Source organism: Hippocampus guttulatus, chromosome 3 (genome assembly GCF_054856545.1).
Source record: "Hippocampus guttulatus isolate MCC_2025c chromosome 3, RoL_Hgut_1.0, whole genome shotgun sequence".
Classification (NCBI taxonomy): Eukaryota; Metazoa; Chordata; class Actinopteri; order Syngnathiformes; family Syngnathidae; genus Hippocampus; species Hippocampus guttulatus.
In genome coordinates, this window is record NC_141263.1 from 17079788 (window position 1) to 17104778 (window position 24991).

The following is a 24991-nucleotide window of genomic DNA, read 5'->3' on the forward strand; positions in this document are numbered from 1 at the left end:
TTTTTTTTCTTGTAATATTACATTTTTTTGTTTGTTAAGAAATCCTAATTCAATGGGGTTTTTTTCTTACGGGTCCAGTAAACTGTATGATGCGGTTCAAAATGTAGCTTGGATCATGTTTTTAGAAAAATAACATTTCATTGAATATTCCTAAACAGCATCTCTCGGATTGTCCACATGGTGCAGGCCAGCTTTGGAGAGTGTGTCGGCCATTTATCACGGGCTCTTAAACTCACATGCCACAAATGTTAACAAAATGTGATAATCAATACAACGAATGGTTAGAATAGCTCTGAGTCTTGAAGGATCCTGGTTATATATAGGTACCTCTCTCTCCATTTAAGGCCTTGGGGAGAGGCAGGTGGGGGTCCGTTGGAGACGCTGGTGGCTTACTTCGTCTGGGACAGGGTTTAGGCTCCCCTGTGGATTTTGACTGACAACTGAAGTCGCTGCTAAGGAAATCACAAGCGGTGAGAAAAGCTTTGTCAAAACGTTCTAAACCTTTTTTTTTTGTCTTTCTCATCTTCAGAATTGTAATATATTAGTCTTCCAAATTGGAGGGAAGCAAGTGTGAACATCCTGGAATTTTTCTGGCCTTTTTCTATCGTGTACACATTGTTTCAGATCTTAAAAATACCGTAATGCCATTTGAACCTAATGGGATTTTGTTAAAGCATCTTAAACATTGGATGTATGATGTTTCATCTAGTGGAGGACTATCACATGTTTGTACAGTTTTAGCTGAGCATTGTTGAGGTTTACAGTTACAGGGATAGAGGCTCAGGTGTCATACTGGACAGTTGTACTTTTACAGTGTTGGCCAGAGTCGATGCACTGACATGAGAAATTTCCTTTCAGTTGACTTCAATTTCAAAGCGCCAACAGGACAGTCTTATTTGTTGTTTTATCAAACACTGAACAGTGAAGTGAATAAATAAGGCATACCAAATCAAACAAAGTGTATTGACTCGATAGTTTGTTGCCATCAAGTACTCCCGTCATATTGGATTTTGAGGTGAAGGGTTATGATGACAATTTTCTGTTTGATCTGCGTACTTGATTGACAGGTTTGAGTGACGCTAGACTCTTTTACGTCGAGATGGGTGAATGAATGGTGTCTCCAAGCTGGGTTAGACGTGTCAGAGATGTGGAAACAGGGCCAGACGTATTTCCAAGAGTAGTATATCCTGAGGAGCATTGAAGAGGTTTGAGAGATCAGAATCAGTTCAAGCGTCAGCATAATACGTGGTTCACTTAAGTCATAGTCATCGTGCAGTGTCACTGTGTCTGCATGATGGAAGAAATACACGTGAAATACGGCGCATTATCATTTGCCCGTAGTAACAAAATGATCCTTTTGATTATCGAAACAAAATTGATATTCACAGTTCATAAATGCTAAGGTTCGTTTTTCGCGGTTCACTATTCGCGGTTCATTTTTCGCGGTTCAGTATTCACGGTTCATTTTTTGCGGTCCACTATTCGCGGTTCGTTTTTTCGCGGTTCGTTTTTTCGCGGTTCACTATTCGCGGTTCGTTTTTCATGGTTCACAAACGAACAAGAAACAACGAACGAACGAATAACAACGAACCCCGAAATTTTTCCCGTCAACTCTTAAAAAAATCCGTCAATGATGGAAAATTGTTGGATAATGTACCCTCGGCAGAAACAGAAATATAAAAGATGGTAATGTTTTTACAGTCTTGCATAACTTAGATTTTGTTACAAAAGACAGGCTTTAATTTGTTGTCATAAATCACCCCTCCTCCTCCCGAATCCTCACAAAAAAAATATGAAATTTTGTGTTTGCTTCAGGCTCGGACCTGCAAATCAAGTTAATTGGTCGGGCTCGGGCTGGGTCGGGCTTTAATACCCGCGGGCCGAGTTGGGTCAGGCTGAATTTTTTTTAGGCTAGACTGTGAGGATAATCGTTTGTGTGTTGCCAACAGGTCACGATCCGCCGTGTCACCATGTGGGGGTTGATCAAGCACGGGAATTACAACCATGACTACCATCATAAACAGAGCCAGTATGTGGTTAAAGAATACAGCAGGTACAGGATCATTACAGGTTGGAATGCTAATTTGCATGAAAGCAAAGTTGTTCACAATTTGAATGATGCTGATAGTGTTCTCACTAATAGTCGTGCTCTTACAGTTGGAAGCTTTACTGGAAAAATGAAGCCATATAGCTGAAGACCAAAGAAATTCACTTAAATGCGGTTTCCACGGCTACGTCAAGCATAGATTGAATAGTTTGCACTTGTCGTGCTAAACACTGTAGCCGGAAGCCCACTTTTTGGGGGAGGGAATAGTTTTGTCCATCCTGACAGCCTGTATTAAGAAGAAAAGGAGATCAAGTGTTGCTTTGAGCTCTTTGATTTCCTCACATGAATTCCTTGTGCCTTGAAACTCTGTTTAGTGTCCTGTGTTTGTTGTTACTTGCTGTGATTCTTCACTTCACTCTGAAAAAAGGGCTTTCCCTTGCTCCTCACTTCTCTTCTCTTCTCTCTCTCTCTTTAAAATCTCTTGCTCCTATGCAGCATGTCAGTGCTCAAAGCTGTCAAATGGTGATTTTCTTTGTTGTCCTCGCTCCTCACATAGAGCTAATGTTCTCACATTCAAATCTGTTTTTAATTTAATTAAATTTTTTTCTCAAAATATTAATATGAAGGGTCTACCAATGCAATATCAAATGCATATTTTAGTAGGCTGTTCGGCTAGGTGCGATATTTTGCAATTGACAGCTGGAGGGAACCCATTTAGGGTTGCAAAAGATAAATGGTAAATCTGTTCTGAAGTGATTTCACTTTGTGTCTGTTGTCTAGCTCCGAGGAGACGGTGGATAGATATGAATATAAAACACGAGCCCACATCCAGGAAGTGGTAAGAACTCTCTCACTTCCTGTTTTTAAAATGATTTCAAAACTGTAATACAAAAAATAGTAATAATAAAAACATCTACAGTATGTTGTGCTCAGTACTTATGGGCATGCTTGATTTTCTATTTAGTTGAATATGAAGATGCCGCACAAGTACGTGCGAGAAGAGCCGATGATCAGGGGGCCATCCTTCCTGGTCCGACTCAGGTCTCACACCGTCTTTGAAAACACTCCAATCAACCTTTTTTGTACTGTGGAAGGCTATCCACTGCCTATTGTGAAATGGTGAGGTGAAAAAAAAAATACATTTGGAGTCCTCATCTAAAATCACGATAAAGTTAGCATGTTCTCCCATTCTTTTGACTTATAGGTATAAAGATGGTATGATCCTGGACATGTCCTCTGGAAAGTATCTAGTCAAAGCAAAAGGAGGAGTCCACTCACTGGAAATTACAAGGTACATTAAATAAGGACGATGCCATCACTTGGTTTGACGAACTGGTAAGAGTTGACTGGGTATAGTAGAAAGCATATGAACACCTAAAAACCTCTGGGCCATACCTCATAATGACCAGATTCCGATGTCCGTTAAGGCTGTTCAATTATGTTGCGTGCTGGGTGCATCACGCCGCATAGTTTGGTCGAGGGGGGATTTGTGTATTTGCGCCCTACCCTCATGGGAAGCTCAGCTGTTCAAGTGCTGACCTCAGTGTTACTTGATCCTCAAAGATTCCTTCGGTCGAATCACCTTCAGATCCTTCTTTCAATTGCACAGTTTAGCACAGACGATCACACACTTGGAGCAGATCAATGACATTCTCGCTGGCACCCCTTTGGAGGAAAAATATTCATATGAACTGTAATGGTAGCCATAAGTGATTTTATTATTTTTTGGGGGAGGTTAACTATAAAATATCAAAGCGTGGCCATAATAATTATCATCATGGCAGCATGCAGAGCCCCAACATGACACTGCTATTAGTCATTCATTCATTCATTCATTTTCCGATCCGCTTATACTCACGAGGGTCGCGGGGGTGCTGGAGCCTATCCCAGCCGTCTTCGGACACCCTGAACTGGGCACACAGAGACGAACATCCACCATCGCTCACACTCACACCCAGGGACAATTTTGAGTGTTCAATCAGCCTGCCATGCATGTTTTTGGAATGTGGGAGGAAACCGGAGTACCCGGAGAAAACCCACGCAGGCCCGGGGAGAACATGCAAACTCCACACAGGAGGCCGGAGCTGGAATTGAACCCGGTACCCCTGCACTGTGAGGTCGACGCGCTAACCACTGGACCACCGGGCCGCCACTGCTATTATATATCGCAAAATCACAACGACCCTCCTGTATGCTTGAGGCCACTGTCACACTAGAACTGGAGCACATGTTCTACATGCACACACTTATCCAGAATTGCTGGGCAATACTTTTGATCGGCCTCTGCCAGTGGCGTCAGTAATCTGGTTGAGAATATGCAGGTCTTAACTTGCTGCCTGGGTTGGAAATCTAATGGTAGCGGATAATAGGAGGAAGTCATTAAGTCATGATCTGCTTTAGTTAAGTTCACATTCCAAGTTTGTTTTATACAAGTGTAACACTGATTGTCATGTGATTTTATTTATGTTGTTGTTATTGTTTGTTTTTGATTTTGTTGTAGATGTTCAACTGATGATACAGCCATGTACACAGTTATGGCTGGTAACATTCATGGACAAGCAAGAAGTCAGGCTTCTGTTATTGTGAAGAGTAAGTCAACCAGCGTAATCTGAGCGGCGTTTAGGCTCGCCTGATTTGTGTCACTCCTGTTTGTCAAGTCCTGACTCACTCACACAACCGTATTGCTGATTACGGTTTCGGATTTACATCAGTCTTACCATTCATTTTATTCTTTTAGTCTGTCATTACTTTTACTTGAGCCCACAAAATATGGAAAAAATTGTGAGCAATCAATTAAATGTTACCTTTTGAATTTATGCAGTTCTAGCGTTAAAACATCTATTTCAACTAATCACCGTTTTCCATACATTGCTACGTATTACTGGTTCACCATTACTTGAATTAAAAAAAAAACGTTTTTTTTTTTTAAACTTATGTAGGATACAAGAAAGAAGAGTTTTGTCCATATGGATGGATGCCTTATGGTATGTGTCACAATTAGCTCATAGGAAGTTGTTATGGCAGTGGATGATGATTTTTTTTTTCTTTGTATGGGCTGGAGAACTCTTAGTTTTATTTCAACTCTCTTTTTTCTCGCAGTTTCAGTGCTTCCAAAAATCCAATTCACTAAAATCCACATTACCTTTACGGATAAGTTTGGCCCGGTGTTTGCTTCTGAAGGAGATTCGGCTACTCTGACTGCCAGTATGACCCTTGAACCCAACCTGGCCAACCTGCAACCTGAGGCACAGTGGTACAGAGACGGTAATTGGTTACTATTCCGTGTTGTTTAATTTTTATTTTATTTTTTTTTAAGTTTGCTGCTTTACTCGATTGGATTACTTTCGGCATGTCTCCTTTCCAGGCACTCGTTTGTTTGATTCGAAATGGGTCAAAATTGAAACGGGGCGAGGAGTCAGCACCTTGACTCTTCCTCACCTCTACAAAGAAGACGAAGGCTTGTATACACTGCGCATGGTGACGAAAGGAGGCATTGCAGAACACAGTGCATTTGTCTCTGTTGCAGGTGAGGAATGGCCAACTCAGGAATTCTTTACCAAGATAATTTGATGCTAATTTGACGCTTGGAAAGTCCCTTTTTCTATTCCGATTGCACAAAGCAATACCCTAGCGGCAAGTTTGGATGCATTTGTTCCAGAAGAACCTATGGGATGAACAAGACCAGACTGAATGAAATCTCTTCAAAAGAGTAGAATTTTCGAATCCCAGTTGCTCGGTGTTTACTGTTGTTACTAAAGCATGCATACAAACAATGATGAAATCAATGTCCCCTTATCGCTTGCTGCGTAGATGGTCCTCCCCCAGTTTCTGGTGCCCCTGGTGCTCCAATGGACCTAAACATTCACGATGCCAACAGAGACTATGTCATCGTGTCATGGAAGCCTCCTAATACGACGACAGAGGGTCCAATCCTGGGATACTTTGTGGACAAGTATGGCCACATTTATTCCTCTATTGTTCTGTTTCATTATAATTCAAGTTAGTTTTTTCTTTTACATTCACCTTTTCAGAAGTGAGGTCGGCACTGAAAACTGGAATCAATGCAACGATCAGCCCTTTAAGATCTGTAAATATCCAGTGGCCGGCCTGTTTGAAGGACATTCGTACTGCTTCCGGGTCCGAGCCGTCAACGCCAAAGGAATCAGCAAACCTTCCCGCATGTCTGAGCCCATCGCTGCACTGGACCCGACTGAATTTGAGAGGCTGCACAGTAAGTGGCACTGGAAATGCTAAGATCAATGTCACATGGGAGACTTGATTGACCATGATCAGAGGATCAATTTCTGGTTTAAAAAAACAACCAAAAAAAACAGTTTGACAAATATACAAATAATCTAAAATGATGAAAGTCTGAAGAACAAAATATATGCTTGAGCAGTTCTCAGTCGTTTATATGATTTTACAGTTACGAATACATGGATAATGATTTTGCCGTACATGTGGAAAGTAATCTGAGAAATATAATACAACAAAGTGTTATACCGCTACTTGTACATGTGTCCATATATTACTAAGATTGATATAAAAAAATCAGGCATCAGTTTGCAAATGCTGAAATGATAGTCATGTTTTTTTCCTATTCCATGAAGCTAAAAAACTTGGAGGGAAGCTGGACGTTGTCTCTTACCATGATGAAGAAGAAGGTGTGTTCATTGACTTACTGTATAATTCCGTCTTGTACATTGCTGGGAGTGAATTTGTGTGCACTTACGTCCTGTATGTTTGTGTACAGCTGAAGGAAAACCTCCAGGTTCTCCATCAGGGGTCTGTGCATCGGAAACTGACAGGACTTACGTTGTTCTGAGTTGGAAAGCTCCAGCAAAGTCCAGCAAGGCTCCCCTGTGGTACTACATAGAAAAGGTCAGAGAGTCATTTGTTTTCTATTGACGACAAACTTACCTGACCGTTGACCACTGCTAACTTATGCTGTCTAATGTCCGATCCTCCTCAAAAACATGATGATTGCATTGCATTGACAGAAAGCAACTATCCAATAGTGCATCATTGGCTATCTCTTTTCACCGCAGACCATGGCAGACAGCGACACGTGGCAGCGCGTTAACACTGCGGTCCCAATTCGCTCCCCTCGCTATGCTGTCTTTGACCTGTCAGAGGGTAAACAGTACAAATTCAGAGTCCTTTCCGCAAACATGTATGGAACCAGTGAGCCGTCGGAACCAAGTCGACCTATTGAAACCCAAGAACTTAAAGGTTGCTAATTATGTTCATCTTAAACTGTCTTGTCTTTTTCGTTCGTCGATATGATGACGTCTTTAATGCTGTCGCTTTAATTCTTTGGACTCAGGTGTGCCATCAGCTCCTGGCCAGGTGATTGCAACTCGGGAAACAGACACCACCGTCCTCATCCAGTGGACTCCTCCAAAAGAACCCAACAGTCTGATTGGCTACTACATCGACCAGTGTGTGAAGGGGTCCAAAGACTGGACCTCAGCCAACCACAAACCGCACAAGAGCACTAAGTATGTTTGAAGTAAAAATCTCAGGCAGACCACTGTTTTTGCATTTCTCACAGTTGTTTAGTTTTGATCAGATTCTGTGGGCAAACCCATGTGATGTTGTCGTGACAGGTTTGTGGTTAGCGGTCTTACAACAGGAGAAACCTACGTGTTCCGTGTACAGGCTATCAATGAGATTGGCCTCAGCGAGGAGTCCCAGGAGTCTGCGCCTCTAACTGTCAAGGCTGCTCTCAGTAAGTATTTCTTCATTTTGAAATGAAAGTGCAGTTCATTGTTCCATTTTGTTATTTCTTGACATTTTACAATTCACGATTGAATCTTTTGCCTAGCCACACCTTCTGCTCCTTATAAGATTGCTCTGGTGGACTGCGACGGACATTCAATGGTCTTGAACTGGAAGAAGCCCCTTCACTCTGGAGGATCACCTATTAAGGAATATTACGTGGATAAGAGACGCAGTGGAACAGAAATGTGGAGGGAGATCCATATTCCACCTATCGCTGAAAGACTTTTCAAAGTAATGTATATAAAATTAGATGAGTAAAAAAAACAAACAACCCCCCCTTTTTATTTCTTTAATAGCAAGAAACTGTTCATTTGCATGCAAATTGTAATACCTTTGGGGCTGACTGTCTCTGTTTGAGGGTTGAGAGTGGCTTTCCCATCTTAGAGGATAAGAAAAATATTTGACTGTCATGACAATGGCACTGCATTCACTGACAGGTGGAGGGTTTGACAGAAGGCGCAGTGTATCAGTTCCAAGTGTATGCGGCCAATCTTATTGGCCTGGGACCAGCATCCAAACACTCAGCCGACTACACTTGTGAAGCCTGGACAATGCCTGAGCCAGGTTAGCTGCGGTGTTTGTTCTACTTTGAAATGAAGACAGCATATGCAAATAAAGTGTCTGTGAGGATTTTTGTGGTTGTTTAAATCTTGATACTGTGTGCTGTGCTACAGGTCCTGCTTATGATCTGACTTTTTGTGAGGCTAGAGACGATTCTGTGGTGCTTGAATGGCAAAAACCGGTCTACATCGGTTCTGGACCAATCACTGGTTATCATGTGGAGTACGCTAAGAAGGGCACTAATAAATGGACTACAGCCAACGAAACGGCCACCAATCAATGCTTCCTTAAGGTAAGGATCTTCTACTTTTTGGACCTTCTTTCGGAAGGAACAATCATCATCAATCATGTTATTTTAATATGTTGTCAATAATATTTATTTGATTTTATTTCTACTCGGTCTATGATAGTAATGAACTGGTGCCAATGATTGTAATGAAATATTATGGTTGCTTCTCTTACAGTCTTGATACGTGCATCCATCCATTTTCTAATCGGTTTACTTCACAAGGGTGGCGGGGGTTTACATGTATTATCGTTTTTTGCGATTATTGAGTGTGCCTCGCTGATCTGGCATTTACCTGTGTCACACTGCTATCTAGTGCACAAAATTGGGAATTGCATGTTGGTTCTGACAGAATCCCCTCCCATCCCCCTCTTCCACCCCCACCCCACCCCCTGTACTTACTGAGTAGCTGCCAGAGAGCAATAATGATCTATAGCACAGTACAGCATATTAAATGCCTCCTTATGCTTAGTTGTGTACCTATTATAAAAAAGAAGCTATGTGTGTGTGTGTGTGTTAAAATCTTCAAAAACAAAAAAGGCATCCCAAGGATATTTTTCCATCACCTTTCAGCAACACTTTTTTGGTTTGTTTCCTAGGTGACAGGTCTGGAAGAGGGCTGCACCTATGACCTCAGGGTGCGTGCTGTCAATGATTCAGGTGTAGGCACGGCTTCAATGAACTCCGACCCTGTCACTGCCAAGGCTGTGCCAGGTAAGGTTTTAAATAGCCGTCAGTCCTTTTTCTTTGGGCTTGCTTACATTTCAGAACAACAACAACAAAAAATCAACACATTGAAAGCAAAACCCCATTAAAATGTAAGCACGTGTTGTGGTGTTGTCAGATAAGGGCAGCGCACTCAAACTATTCCCGATGATGGTTGTGTTTTCTTTGTGTGTGATGTAGGCTCCCAGGAGGTGTCCTGCTGTGTGGATAAGAAGACGGGTGACATTGTTTTCACGTTTGAGTCATGCCAAATGAATGCAGACTCTCAGTTCGTCTGGAAGAAAGATTACAAAGAAATCACAGATTTCTCCAAAGGAGTTGAGATTAAGACTGAAGGCAACAAGTAAGATCACACAACCACGTTTTGAGACCTGTTACTCATCTGTCAGTCTTTTAATTGCCTATGTCTCTCGAATGCCTTACTGCACAGAACCCAGCTGATCTTTAAGAATGCAGATAAAGAAGACTTTGGGATCTTCTCTGTCTCTGTCACCAACACAGATGGAGTTTCCTCCAGCGTTTCAATCAGCTCTGATGGTACGTTGTGTTTTTGTATTATCGTTTGTCAAACCCCATCCAAAAATGAGCTCTCATTCCCTAAATGAGGTCATTTCTTCATCTCAGATTTAAATTACATTGCACTTTTACACTAGATAATACAAGAGCCTGCCATATTTACTTGCAATGTAGTTTGTTCAAAACGAGTTTTCCCGTGGCAATTCTTTCTCATACTTCACTCTGCAATAAATACTCTCATGACACTTTTCTCATGATAGCCAAATAAATTTTAATAGACAGAGCATCTGCGGCATGGCACAAATGCCGGTCAGATCCCGATTTTTGTATCAGCACAAGGTTGGCTGTGCATATTTGCACAGCCACAGTCGATCTAAAAATTATGCCTGCTCAGTCCGATCCTCGGCGATGGAAACTAGCTGTAGGGAATGGAATGGAATGTCACCTCACTGGCAGGGAAGGAACCTCAGCTGGTGCGTGAGGCAGAGAAGTTCCAAATAGATATCATTAGACTTGCCTTCCCACACACAGCTTGGGCTCTGGTAACAGTCCTCTCGAGAGGGCTTGGACACTCTTCCACTCCGGAGTTGCCAAGGTGAGAGGCACTGAGCAGGTGTGGGCATACTTAGTGCGCCCTGGCTTGGCGCCTGTATGTTGGAGTTCAACCCGGTGGATGAGCCTCAAGCCGCCTTCGGGCGGGGGGATGAGTCCTGACTGTTATTTATGCCTATGTACCAAACAGCAGTTCAAAGTGCCCAACCTTTTTGGAGTCCTTGGCAGGTGTGCTGTAGAGCGCTACCCCTAGGGACTCCCTCGTTCTGCTGGGCAATGTGCTCAGAGTGGGCAATGAGAGTGAGACCTCCAAGTGTGTGATTGGGAGAATGCACCCCCCCAACCTGAACCTGGATGGTGTGCTGTTACTGGACTTCAGTGCTCATCATGGAGTGTCCATAACAAACACCAAAGCCCATATTTACAGAAATAGACAGATTGGTAGATTACTCTTTATTTTGTTGAGTTTTAGACCACGGCAAGGATTATGGTACGAGTAATGTCTTTGTCTTTTTCCAGAAATGAAAAAGCTTGTGAAACACAGCTATGATGTCAGACACCCAAGTAGGTACCTTTGGCTGAATCCCTCATTTTTTTAAAAATACATCTCTTTTAATAACTTATCCTTTGCTTTTTGCCTGTCCTCCACCACTTCTCTACGTTTATGCCTTAGTTCTGAAGCAATTCTTTTGTTGGATCCAAACACCCATTACCTGCTTTTGCATCACCACTATAACCACAATTCACTGCTGCGCCTCTTCTGACTCCCCTCCCCTCTACTCTCCTATGAATGCTGAGCGACGCTGTCCTCGGGTGCCAAAATGCCAAAGAGAGAATGAAAGGCTGCTTCCCCCCCCCCCCCTCTTTTAACTGTTGTCCTTTTGTCTAGTCATCCCACTGAAGTCAGAGTTGGCCTATAAAATTTTGGAACAAGGCAAAATGAGGTTCTGGCTGCAGGCTGAAGAGATTTCCCCCAACGTCACCTACAAATTCTTTGTTAACGACAAGGAAATGTCTGGAGCTGATGTAAGCCACAGTTTTAGTTTACAGCAATAGTTTAAAAAAGATATGAAAGAAGTTTGCTCTGGACAATGCACTATACGGGTGATTCAATAGGCTGCATTTTGTATGGATGATAAATAAAAAAGATCTCCGAGAGCGAGTCCTAAAATAATTTCACAAGAGGATTACATTATGTCAGATGTGGCGTATAAAGCAGCTTTATTGTTTCAATCACTCTCTTTGCAGTCCATCAAGATGGGCCATGATGTGTTTACGGGCGTCATTGAGTTGATCATGGACCACTTTGCTGAAGAGAATGAGGGGACATACACCTGCCAGATTATAGATGGCGGCGGCAAAGCACAGAGCTCACTGGTGCTCATTGGAGATGGTAAGAGGAGCCTGTGGACTCAATATAAGTGGCTCATATTGTGCATAGATGGACATTATAGACTTGCGTTGCTGTTGAGTCCAATTATACTCTGGTGTTAATTCAAACAGCACCAACATCTGAGACATGTAGGCAGTCTTTCAAGTGAAAACTCATACTGCTTGTTTTTTGCTTGTGATGAGTTGTCTGGGCAGCATAAATGATGATATGTAATGATGATGTAATATAAATATATGCCCTCTTCACTAAATAACTGTGTTTGTGTGTGTGTGTGGGGGGGGGGGGTGTAGTTGCAGTTAAGCGCTATAATTGGTTTGAAATGGACAATTTTCGAAACCAGTGACTCCCAACTACAGTGCTGTGGCACATCAGTGTATTGCCTGACATCATCAGGTATATGCAATATGCAAAATCATGTAAAGATAAATGAACATAAATGAAGGTCTTGACACATCATAAGGAAGAGCATTAACAACACTGCCAAATTTTGAAAAAAAATCAATCCATTCTCTCCGCTCTCAAATACTGTGGGCGCGCACGCTGAATGTGCTGAAACAACGCCCCACTCAACTGTGGATCACATATCATTTCTACAACCTGGAAAACCTAGCATGTAGATATTTGAGCTTCGAAAAACTATCCTCTATGCTGTGATAACAAGATGTTTAAATTATTTCTATTCTCTTCTTCTATATCTGTTCATCTATCAATACCATTCACATATAATGACCGACGGATCAATTAAATGCTGTTGCATTCGATGGTGGAGGGTAATAAACTTAATTTTGGGAGCACAATAAATTGAGGTGAGTAGAACCTTGGTTTTGTTCCGTATTTGCTATTTTTTCCTGTGAAATATATACGTGCTTTCATTCAATAAAGGTTGGGAAACACTGCTCTAAATTTCTTTTCATGAAAGGAATGTATAGAGATTCCTGCCAGCTAATTGAATATATTCAATGTGTATGTGTGTGTGTGTGTGTGTGTGTGTGTGTGTGTGTGTGTGTGTGTGTGGGTGCGTGCGAACATGGGTGCGTTTGTGTGTATATGTAGTTTTCAAGGCTGCGCTGGCTGAGGCTGAATACCAGAAGAGAGAATACATCAGAGTCAAGGAGGGTAAGAAACACACTTCCTCTGAGCTCTGTACGCCACTTAGAAGAACAGTGGCAGCAATCTATTTGCCTTGGCGGAGGAGGGTTACTCATTTAATTTCTATAGAAGACATAAACCAGCATACACAGACTTCAAATGAAAGCTGAAAGCAGAACCATAATTAGCTCTGTGTAAAGCTATACATGGTATGACATACCCTGTATTAGGCACACATAGTTTGCTAATGAGATTCAACGCAAAAGGTGATGCTATTATACCAGGGGTGGGCAATTATTTTCCCGGGGGGGCCAAATGAGAAGCAGAAAATATTGTGGAGGGCCAGGCCAAAAGTTAGAAATAGAAATAGAAAATAAAGAAGATAGCACAATGTCTTTGTATGCCAGTAATAATGTAACATTCTCCTCCACCATCACAATCAGCACCGGTTCTCCTCAAGGATGTGTACTGAGCCCCCTGTTGTTCACGCTCTACACATTTGACTGCTCTCCGACTCTTATTAGCGGTCCAGTTTGCGGAAAGTTTTTAACATGATAACAATCAAACCATTCTAGGAAATGTTCATTTACTCGAGCCACAAGCAATTCACTCTGAGCATGGAAATTGCCAGAATCGGACTGAGTAAGAATCGCTTCCTTGTTTTTCAAAGTCTCGTAGATTTGAGTCTTTCCGACTCCAGGCGTCTCCTGAATGTTTCATACTTTGTTACCCGCTTCATTTAATCAGATACATATTACTTTCCCTTCCATGGTCATTACTCTCTCCCTCTTTCTTCGTCTTCCCCTCCCTCCCTGTGCTCTGCAACTTGAAATAACTGCACCACCTGGTGTTGAAATACCTGTCATTACAAGTCCAAGCAAAATGAATGCAATCAAACCATAATTGTGCACCAATCTTCGGCGAGCCGGATCCGGCCCGCGGGCCGTGGTTTGCCCACACCTGTATAACATAATAATTATACTGTCACCATTTTCTACACCGCAGAACCCCCCCACCCCCGGATCATGCTTATATTTTACAGCTCTTACAGTGGCTTTCATTAAAATGTACCGTTGTTGCTGATGTCGTGATCAACATTTATATGGATGCCCACATTTTCAATATCAAGAGAAAAGTTTGCACACAAAGATGTGAAATTACTGCTGAATTATTCATACGGCTGTTCCTGCAGTTGAGGCAATAAAGGTCCACAAGTAGTTAAACATAATTACGCTTCATCTGTGTTTTTGCGTCCCATTGCTCTCCAACAGGGCCCCACTTCAGCGAGTTGTTGTCCCTTCACGTGGGAGACGACTGCTCAGTCACACTAGTGTGCAAGGTAAATGCAGCCAAACTCCATTATTGGACATTTGCACTCGAAACAAACAGAAGGCTCACTTATCTCTAATTAGCCATTCGGCTTGGAGCGGGTGCAGGAAATGACGGTCTTTAATGTTAATGTCGAGGCAGAGACTAAACAAAATGAGCCTTCTGAGATTTTGCCTTTGTGAACGATGTGGAGAAAAATAAGTTTGAAAGAATGCGTGCACGTGAGGAGCAACTCGATCTGCAAGTCCCGCATTACTACTAGTCAAACTGCCACCATCCTGCAAACATGTGGTTATTGTCTTTTGGTTAGCTTGGGAGCATGATGTTATTTTGGGGCATTAACTTCAGGCCACAACTCTGTATGGCGAAAAGGCAGCCTTTTTCCATCCTGGAGAGCCAAATTAAATGCCCAAAGTGAATCTTAATGAACATATAGTGGACTTAAAGATACACTTATCAATTAATTATACAGTCTGAAGTTGGCCCATTCAAAGCATTAGGAACAGATTTACATGTGAATTATGCTCTTGCTTCTGCCCACTATACATTTTCGATGGGAGTTTAACATTTCAAGCTTAAAATTGCTCTGAAAGAAGATAATGGACCCGGTATCAGAAGTGACTAATGGAAGCAGTCGAGGTTGTCAAACATTTAGAAGCTGTTATTAAAAAAAAAAAAAAAAAAGAGACCAAACCAGTTTCTTTAGTAGCTATGAAGACTGTTTTATTGCCGATTATTGAGTTGAAAATCAATGGATCATTCTTGTGCGAGTTGAAATTTTCCTTTAAGGAATTATAATGACGACAATGAAAAATAATAGAGTAATATTGTGCCTGAGCGAAACAACTTCACAGTCAAACCAGCGCCAGTGAAATCCTTGCATCATCCTGTATGCTGAGATGGCGATTGCTCAGAATTCTATATTAGCTTGTCAACATCTATACCCATTCTAGAGTGTGATTTCAGCCAAAGTTTGAATGTAGACACTAACTTCGCCCATTGAAGCTCCTCCATTGTGTGTTGTAACTATCATATTACGTTATTTCCAACAAAACGTTGCTTTCTTCCTGTGTTTTTTTTTTGGACTGTAGTTATGCCTGCATGATTCTAGCTGGCCTAGTTACCTCCCTGACTTCTAGACGACACATCAACCACCATCCGAATGCTCAAATTCCACATTTAATGATCAAATATTGACACGAGGCCCATGCAGACACTGAACACTGCATGTTGCTAACTCGCTAAACTGTATACGTTGTGTTTTCATTGTAGGTCGCCAACTTGAAGAAAGACTCAGAGTTCCACTGGTTCAGAGAAGACGCAGAAATAATTCCTGATGTGAAGCCTGACCTGGCATCAGGAGTCTGTAAACTGGCAATTAAACTGGTAACTTTGTTTTGTTCCTGTTGATATTCATTTTTTTTTAAGTCAATACTGCTTCCGGCGTAAAAGAAAACCGCAACGCTACCCACTGCAGATCGGTAGCGATACTTCATGAATTAAATTAGGTTAAGGTTTTGACATTTTGAAAGTGCTAACACATGTAATCTCTTATGCTTTTTTCCCCCCTACATCTTTTCTCCAGTTTTCTCTGAAAACATCCGGGCTTTACAAATCCACCATCAGCGATGATAGAGGAAAGGATATGAGCCAAATTGACGTTTCTGGAAAAGGTAAACACGCTGAATTACTGATAAAATTGATTGATGAGGGCAAAAATCAAGAATACATCACAAAATAAGGGAAATCTGGTTTTCTCATTAAAACATGGGCGAAGGACAGAGCATGTTTGCAATGCAAGCGACACAACTCGTTCAGCCATCCACTTCATCAAATTTCAAATCGTGTAAACTATTACTGTAGGGTGATAAGAATTTGATGTGGCAGCTTGGTTTTCCACAGGCTTGGATTTACTTCCAAGCAATACCATATACTGTATTACCTTTCTATACTATTCAATGATCTGTGTTTTAAAATGAAATTTCACCTGCCACGTAATTAAGGACACCTGCACAATGAAATGAGATTCCAGAGAGATGCAATTTAACAACACACTGGTGCCCCAGGATAAGAGTGAACTGGAAGAATGATAGTGATAGTGAATGACTGAATGCCTGTTCGCAGCCGTATCCTGTCAAACTAAACATAAAACAAAGAGAATTACACTTTGTGTGTTTACACCAGCCACATAACTTTGCCAATCTGATGGCTTTATGCTAACACATAATGATAAACGCCACAGACATGCTAAGGAGTTGCATCGTGTTGTGGTATTATGACCCCTCCAGCAACAAATATTGACCATAAACGGTGGCACCACACAATATAGACAATATAACAATACTCACATCTATATATCTGTTGTATCCTTCTGCAATGGTAAGATGATAGAATATTACTGCAGCTTACTATATTTGTATTATACTGTGCCTGGGTGGGCAAAACGTGCACAGTGTCCATGGAACTAAAGCAAAAAGGGAGGGAGGGTTGTTGAATTTTTTTACATTATATTTAATTATGCCATTGCTGTATCAATTTATCATCAACATATACTATTACAGATGGTGATGTTGCTTTTTAAAAACACATTTCAGAATTTTTGGTTGTTTTTTGGGAGCCCGGAACAAATGATTAGCATTTTTGTTCATGACACTCGGGACTAAGGATTCGAGAAACAGGTGTGGTCAAGAAATGAATGAAATTGGTATCTCAAGGCAAAACTGCATCTGCAGCTGCTGAGTTTTTGACACGTTGTTTAGCTGAATGGAAGGAACACATTTTCGGATTCATTCAGCTCTGCTTGTCTAGTACAAAGTAGCAAATGACCTGTATTAAAATTGATTCTCCTAAATAAATTATTGACCAATTGTAATGAAAGCCTATTTGTTCAGTCTTAGATGTGGTATGCAAACAGCAGCCCTGTGACTTTACATCCGCTTAATTTTTGTGTATTATTTTGTAGTTTTTGAAGAGGCCATAAATCAGATCACCCGACTGGCTGGTAGGTGTCTTCCTGCTTCACACAAACATTGTGCTACTGTATATTATGATGTAGGGCTGGACAATTAATTGACGTTTGAACGTGATCCCAATTTTGGCTTCTCACTCTTATAAATACAATTCAATCCAAGAATAATAATTCATATGTCAGATGGTGGTGTGTGTGTAAACAAGTTACTGTGCTGTGAAAAGCCTTGGAATGCACCTGTGTGGCTGCGTTGCTCGCAGCAAGTGTGTGACAAATATTATTCTGCCTTCCCTGAGCATGCTTCACCTGCTGGAGTTGAGCGTAAACCTGAAAACACAACAACAACAAAATTATAAACCTTGTCGATTTAAATGCAATACATACTCCGTTTTAGAAACATTTACCAATGCTAATGCTATAGCAGTCAATATAAAATCCCATTGACAGGCTTATAGAAAATGTTCCGGGAATTATATTCCTTCAAATAAGCAATATTCGCACATAAATGCTGTTGTAACATACATAGAGAGGTAAGAAAGCAATACTCAAACACATATAGTGTTCAGAATGTGAGAAAAACAAGTTATATTCATAAAGTTCAGTTCTGACTTTCTTCTTCTACTCTTTGTCATCGTAATGTAAATCTGTATCTCCATGCATGCACTGCACCACACTGCCCCTAAGAGGCATTCAGAGCAGGAACAGCAGGTATTTACTTTTATAGCTACTAATTTAATGTATTATACTTTTAATTGTTGGTTTACGTTGAGCTTTGGAAGTTGAAAAAAAGTGTTGAAATTAAGGAATGATCATGTTTATTAGTCTTGATTGAAATCTCCGGCAAAACCATTTTTCCCGTAATTCCCTCGGCCCCTCATTGAGATTGTAATAAATTTAAAATACACAAAATTCAACACGCTATTACACCTGAATAATTTGTCACACACGCTCATCTTCTGTTGAAGGTTTATTTATCTATAGCCCACAAATAAATAATGAATGCCAATACTAATGCTTCATCATTTGAGGGTGCGAGAGCGAGAGAGTGTGAGAAAAAGAAATGTGATCCTTTAGTCATGCAGCTCTTCATGCGCGTCGACCGAAACTAAATTACACTCCCCTGATGTTGGGGAACGGTGCCTGGTGACTGTCACCAATCCAAAAGTGGCTGTGTGATTTTCCAAAGTGACCCGTGCGCAACCCTCTCCCACCTCTGTCATCACCCTCAGGGGTGAGTGCGCAGGAGCTCGTGATCCAGTGCACAGCCACCGGCATTCAGCTGCAGTGTCCCATGAAGTATTACACTCCAGAGATGAACATCGTCTGGTACCACGGGTAAGGCGCCATTTCAGTGCAGGCCTCTCACCGCTAAGCCTGTCGCTGCTATTACTGCTTACCTCTGTGGCAAAATGAATGAAAACAGAGCGTGATAAGTGCAGGAGGAGAGGTGATTATTTTCAGCCTGCCTACAAATATGTGAGGAGCGCAAAGCACGTTGTTTGGCTTCTCCTCTCAAGTTGAGGCAAAAACAACGGCTGTTGCAAGTGCTTTCATTACCCGTGTTATTGTCGCAAAATTGGCCTGTTTTGATACCCCCCACCCACCCCTAAAAAAATCACACCCTATTATTTTCCACGAAGAAGCGCAGATATTTCTCCACTTAAAAACACTCCATGGGGCCCGGGAGAGTGAAATGCGCAAACGGGTTTAAAGACAACATGCAGGGAGAAGGCTTGAGGGGACAGAAAAGAATAAAGAGGGAGGAAAGGCAGAAGGGTGACAAGGGTTAGTGGAGGCTTTTGAGGTTATTTAATTATTCATAGAACACAAATTACGGAGATGAGATTTGTAACCTTCTGCAAATGCACATGAGAGAGAGCAAGTGACAGATAGCAAGAGAAAGAGGGATTGTTCTCCCTAGACGTAACATTCGGCCGGCGTGTAAACATGATTTTCCATTACCTCAAAAGTACGCAGGACACATTCTCATATCAACAATAATTGCAAACATGTGCGCAGCCTAATAATCTCCCTCCTCCCCGTGTCTCTCGACAGTGACAAAAAACTCTGCCACAGTGACAAGATTGTGATAGGAGGAACGCCTGCGATGGCAACAATGGAGGTATTCCATTATTTTGTTTTTGTATACGTGGATGCATCCATTCGTGATAGCAGGGTGATCTCTTGAAGAATAAACTGATTTAGAATAGATCACTAATTAACTACGAATTAAAAAAAATCATAGTGTCCATTGAAGTTAATTAACTGAATGCCATTTTCTTTTAGTTGTTAACCGCGCCAGAGTGTCATAATTGTAATTACCTTTCTGATGAAATAAACGTGCATTATAGGCGTGCATGTATAATTTTATAGCCGGCCGGGCGCTGATGAAATGACGGGTTTAGTGTTGACAAGTGGCTGAATGATCTTACTGATGTAAAGGTGATTGAGCCAACTGAAAGGGACAAAGGGAAATACTCGATTGTGATCACCGACACTGAAGATTCACACAAGCACACGCTGGACCTCAGCGGTGAAGGTCAGTCATTTCTGTCACTTGTTTTGATTCATACAACACATCTGCGTGGGGTGGATTTTGAAAAAGTCTGTCAAAATTAATCAACCCTTTCAGGGACCGCGGTCACTACAGTGGACAGCTTATTGTGTTATCAGGTTACATGGTGCATGATATTATTAAACTGGAATTAAATAGAGTTGTTGTGAAAGAACACACAAGGGCCGAGTTTTATGTCATTTAAGTTTTAAGTGATAAAACTCAGTCTTTGTCTCTTACAGTTTATGACAAAGCATACGCTGAGTTCCAGAAACTCAAGTAAGTCTTCAAATCCATACATTTGCACGGGCTTCAGTCATCATTGAGTCATTTTGTTATGATAAACTAGACGGAGTGCTTGCTTGAAAACAAAAGTTAGAGAAAAGCTAGAAATCGACTTACATAAGCAGTCATACACTTTTGGAAAACAGGAAAAAAAATGACTTTTTGCAATGGAGCAGTAGGGTTGTGACAAAGACAAAGAGAGAATCAAACAACCCCCCCCCCCCCCACCCTCCCCTCAATGACAGCCAAATGGTAATACATTTTTTAAAAATGTAGTAAATGGAATGTAGTGTAGACTGTTTTTGGTCATGCTACACACGGTGCATGTAGCTGTTTGGACATATACGCATGTCTTCTGTTTGCCTGTAGGGGGTGACAAGATGACTGTCTAGCAACAAAATAACAATGTAAACTACTGTACATCATGTGGTTTACCAATTTGTGTTTGATTGATCATCGAGCTTTATTCAAAAATAACCCCGAAAGATTCAAGCAACAGCTTGACACACGCTGTATTTTTAACATCCATTAGGTAAAAATCAAACGTCGCAAAAAACATTAATCACCGAAAGCACAACGGAAACCAACCAAATCCCTTTTCTAATTCACATTCAATGAGAGGCGTTCAAGCGCAAGGTTTTACCTGCCTGCTGGAGCAAGTGCCACCCTGCTGGCTGCTTATTGAGTGTCAAGATGGGACATGGAGAGCAGAGCCATCTGGTTCTGAGGCTGACCTCTCACCCAGCCTGTCGCACTAATTGGCCTCTTCCAATTATGACCAAAAGAAAAACAGCTTGCCATTTAAATATCAGAGAAAAGCACATTCTAATTGTGGTTTGGCTGTTTGACTAAAATATCCTGTGGCGATCCATCTGAGCAATGTTTCTCACCCAAGCTTGTAGAGGATAATTTAATTTGGCCAATAGCCATGATCAGAAACGAAATGGAACCAACTTTTACTTTCTGGAATAAAAACAATCTGGGTTATCCCTGGTTGCCATTTTGGCTCATTGGTTGAAAGTTACAGCAGGTGGCGAACAAAAATCTCAACGTTGTCACTTGACCTCGGCCACACAAAATCACGAGGACTCTTTTTCTACATAAGGACGTTGAAGTTTTACAATCATTTACAAAATTTTGATCAGTAGTTGACCCGACAAGAGGCATATGCAATGCCCATTATTCTGAACTTTAATCTTGCAATATTGAATCAGATATTTGTTGAAATGGTATCGTGTTGTTGCTTGGACTTGAGTAATGCTTTGACCTACTAAAACTAAATAGGAATGACCTCATCTCCGTTGACTCGATTATGTCGGCTGTCATTCAGTGAATTCTAATCTCTGCAGCAATTGAAATGTAGCTAGTTTGGATTGTTTTGCTCTTCAATTTTATTTGAAGACATGTGTGTTGTCTTGAAGTAAAATCAAGAGCCTAAAACTTTCTGCTTTTTGTTTTTAGGGCTTTAGCGTATGCTGAAAAGAGTGAGTGTGCATCTTTTCTTTTAGCTCAAGTGCTGTCTTTTACACAATAAAACTGTTCACTCAATGAGTCATGTTTTATTACAGACCGCGGTAAGGTGATTGGAGGTCTGCCTGACGTCGTCACAATTATGGAAAAGAAGGTAACGTTTGAGTGTGCGGTACGGTGGCATTCGGGTGCGGTGTGAACGCAGTTTGAGTGTGTTAGTCAGATTATGATCATAAAGCCTCATATGTATGCCACTAGACGCTGAGTTTGACGTGCACAGTGTGTGGGGACCCCAAACCTCAAGTCTCCTGGCTAAAGAACGGAGTGGAGGTTCAGCGTGATGATCAGGTAAACTAATCAATGAGCAGAACTTCCACTGCCATGCACTGTCTGCCAACCATGAAAGTAGCATCTTCCTTTGCCCTTGTGTCGGTCTGTCGAACAACTCAAACACTTGGTTGCCGTCATTTGTCGTGAAGATATTATTATTATGGGCTCTTAGTTTTCACATCGGCTGTGACAATCATGTTTTTATTTCTTCAAGCACACTCTGGAATGTATAATTTCAAGACAAGATGTGGAAAAACAATCAGAAGTGAATACATTTCAGGCTCCACAGTATACTTGCTGGTGAGGTCAACAATGTAAGCCTGTTCAAACAAAACAAAAATAAACCCACCATTGCTTAAGTCATCCAGTATACTGTACAACTAATGAGTCTTCCCAGTCAGTAAAGGTTCTTTCTACATTGTCAGCTTCCCAGTGGCTCCTGACGCCTTTGAAGATTTAATTTAAAGAAACGGCAAAGGTCTGGGAGGAATGTATGTTTTGAAAGTTTGCTCTCTTCTTTATTCATTCACTCACCTGAGAACAATGCATCTAAAACAAGAACTGATGTCATTGGTGATGTCTGCCAAACCCTCAGGGGTACCTCCCCTCAACACAGCCACCACCATTGACTTTTGAAGCCAAGCACAGGGGAAAACAAAGAGGAAAATACATTTTTTCAGTACATAGGATAGATACAGAAAGTCATTGCATGTTGACTAAAGCAGTTATGATTCTAAGTTTGAAAATCAACACAGAATCTATCTATCTATCTATCTAGCTAGCTAGCTAGTGTGGCGGTCGTGGGTTGGCATCCATGTTCTCTATGTGCACTATGTATGAATACCACCAGAAATCCAGTTCAACGTTATTGTTTTGTTTGTTTTTTTGAGGTGCAGAATAAAGATCTCGAATTGACACTGCCAACATTTGTTTCCATGTTTCAGTACGAGGTCTCTCTGGACCAGGGCAAGTTTGCCAGTCTTACAATCAGAGGCGTTTCCATGGAGGATTCAGGCAAATATTCCATGATTGTCCAGAACAAATACGGAGGGGAATCCGTGGATATTGTGGTGGGTATTACTGGAGTGCAAATCACTGGATCTAGCAGATCTTTTTGCATTGGAGCCAAATGATGGGATATTTTGTGATTTAGAGCTGCGATATATATTATGTAACCTTGTTGGAATCTGCAAGCTTGAAAATGAAACAAACATTTTTTTTGCTCACCAATTTTTTTTTCTCCACTCTTCAGGTCTGCGTGTACCGCCAAGGTGAGAAAATCCCAGAGGCAAATCCGACCGTGACAGCTAAAACAATTATCCCTCCCAAGATGCCCATTGAAATGCCTCAAACGGTGACCCAGCCGGCCCCCTCGGCTCCAAGCCCCTCTCCTCCCAGGGCAGTGCCTGGAAGAGGAGTGAAGAGTCCCACCCCTACCCCAAGGGTGTTTTAAAAAAAAAAAAAATCACAAACACATTGGCAAACGTGCTCATTTCTATTAGAAACATTTTCTCAAAATTAAACAGAGTGAATTCTGTGATATTAGATTAGAGAGTTGGAAAGTCTGTACCGGTAATTAAAAAACAATCTCCTTTGGGTGATAATTCAGAAAATAAGAACATTGAAAATAGAGCTTGCGTGGGGTTTTTCGAAATAGGAAAAAAAAAAAAGATTCAACGCCCTCAACCCCCCTAAAAAAAAAATGTCACAGCATGATTAATTCATAACAACCAGAATAAAACTGAAACTTGAATAAAAGTGTTCAGGTTTTGATTCAAATTGCAAACAGTCCACATTCACACTTATGTCAAAAGGTTTCCAACGAAATATTCTTTCATATCATGCAATTTCCCAATATCCGCCCCTCACATACCTTCTGACCGCTACTTTGAAGATGGGCCAAGTCCAGTCGTGGCCCCCTGTGAAGGCACGCTGGCTCCACATTGTTCCCAGGGAGGGCTGACTCTGCACGCGATCAATCGCTTGACTTGCACTCACAATCACCAGACATGTTTTATACATGGAGCATCTCGGGAGGTTGATGCATAACTTTGCCTTCAATGTGTCAACGTGAGCTGGTCGCCTCTGCTTCACCTATGAAGATGCATTTTTACACTTTGTCATGACCTTCAGCTTCACCATTCACCTGAGGACATGTTAACGCCAGCAGTGGAAGAAAGGCTGAAGAAACACTTACCTGTTCAAACCTGTCATCTGCAAATATGCACACCTTAAGCAGAGTGTGATGTGGGGCTGGCGGTCACTAAATGAGCACTCTGGAGCAGCACCTTCAAAAAGATGTACTGACTTGAAGGTTGACATCTGAGAATATGCGGGACACAATCTCAAGGGCACTCTTTGTTCAGTTTAAATTGAATGAGATCCGATGCAAGAGCTTTTTCAGAAACTGGGTTCTTTCAAAGATAATAATGCTCAGCTTTGACTGAGTGAATGCTGCAAAACAATGCCCACATTGTTTTGCAGCATTCAAGCACTCATTCACTCATTTATTGTCAAATCATTAAATCAAAACTTGTATGACAGAGACAGCAAGCAGAATTACAACCAACCTGTGTACAGTACCAGTATAACTGGACAGTAATACATAAGTGACATGGTCTGTGAAAGAAAATCTGACTTCTCTGGCCCATTTTTTTTTACCTCTAGTAGCATTTTTAAGAAACCAAAACACCCAAAAAAAGAACTACCTATCAGAGGGAGAAAGAGTGACTGACGAGGTGTCAATCATTTGCAGGCACACTCACAGTGGGCATGGTGCTGACATGTTACTTTAGGCTCCAGCAGCCTTGCTGAAACCATGGTGGAATATTCACATGTAGAAATTGCCCATCCCTGGTTTGCTACCAACTGGGCATAAAACTAGCAAACAGAAGCAGACCATTAAGGGATCTCATGCAGCTGTGGTTATTCAAAAATGTTCATTAGCAACATTTCTGCATTAGCAACTTCAAACTGATAACATTTAGGTGTTATAATAAAACTCCATTTGGAAAAAGTCATGCTACCAACATAGCAACCACAGATTGGAGAGGAAGAGGAGATGCGGAAATGAGGCTATGTTTAAATCGTGCCAACTGTTA

General features: G+C 41.4%; 1 protein-coding gene across 2 annotated transcripts; it reads left to right on the plus strand.

Annotated features, from left to right (window-relative positions):
- Positions 1-344: 344 nt before the first annotated feature.
- Positions 345-24432, plus strand: myom2b (myomesin 2b). Of its 2 annotated transcripts, XM_086107202.1 has the most exons (39): positions 345-470; positions 1950-2053; positions 2828-2885; positions 3012-3166; positions 3252-3338; positions 4548-4636; positions 4987-5031; positions 5147-5311; positions 5412-5573; positions 5858-5999; positions 6079-6278; positions 6658-6711; positions 6801-6928; positions 7096-7279; positions 7374-7548; positions 7657-7778; positions 7875-8062; positions 8269-8395; positions 8506-8684; positions 9278-9392; positions 9585-9747; positions 9835-9941; positions 10992-11036; positions 11362-11498; positions 11721-11865; positions 12919-12981; positions 14226-14293; positions 15556-15669; positions 15869-15956; positions 17246-17284; positions 18481-18586; positions 19307-19373; positions 19694-19790; positions 20048-20084; positions 21552-21574; positions 21659-21714; positions 21819-21908; positions 22835-22960; positions 23143-24432. In XM_086107202.1, exons 2-39 carry the CDS (start codon positions 1971-1973, stop codon positions 23341-23343), a joined length of 4230 nt encoding a protein of 1409 aa, XP_085963328.1. In that variant the 5' UTR covers positions 345-470; positions 1950-1970; the 3' UTR covers positions 23344-24432. The 2 variants fall into 2 exon arrangements, 1 of the variants encoding a protein (XP_085963328.1); XR_015100459.1 differs by lacking the exons at positions 20048-20084; positions 22835-22960; positions 23143-24432 and having other exon boundaries at positions 21819-21881.
- The last annotated feature ends 559 nt before the right edge of the window (positions 24433-24991 follow it).

Coding starts and splice junctions, on each gene's coding strand:
- myom2b (XM_086107202.1), top strand. CDS start 1,971: ATGTGGGGGTTGATCAAGCACGGGAATTACAACCATGACTACCATCAT. Junction 7,549..7,656: donor AAACCGCACAAGAGCACTAA/GTATGTTTGAAG, acceptor TTGTCGTGACAG/GTTTGTGGTTAGCGGTCTTA. Junction 19,791..20,047: donor GCTGGACCTCAGCGGTGAAG/GTCAGTCATTTC, acceptor TGTCTCTTACAG/TTTATGACAAAGCATACGCT.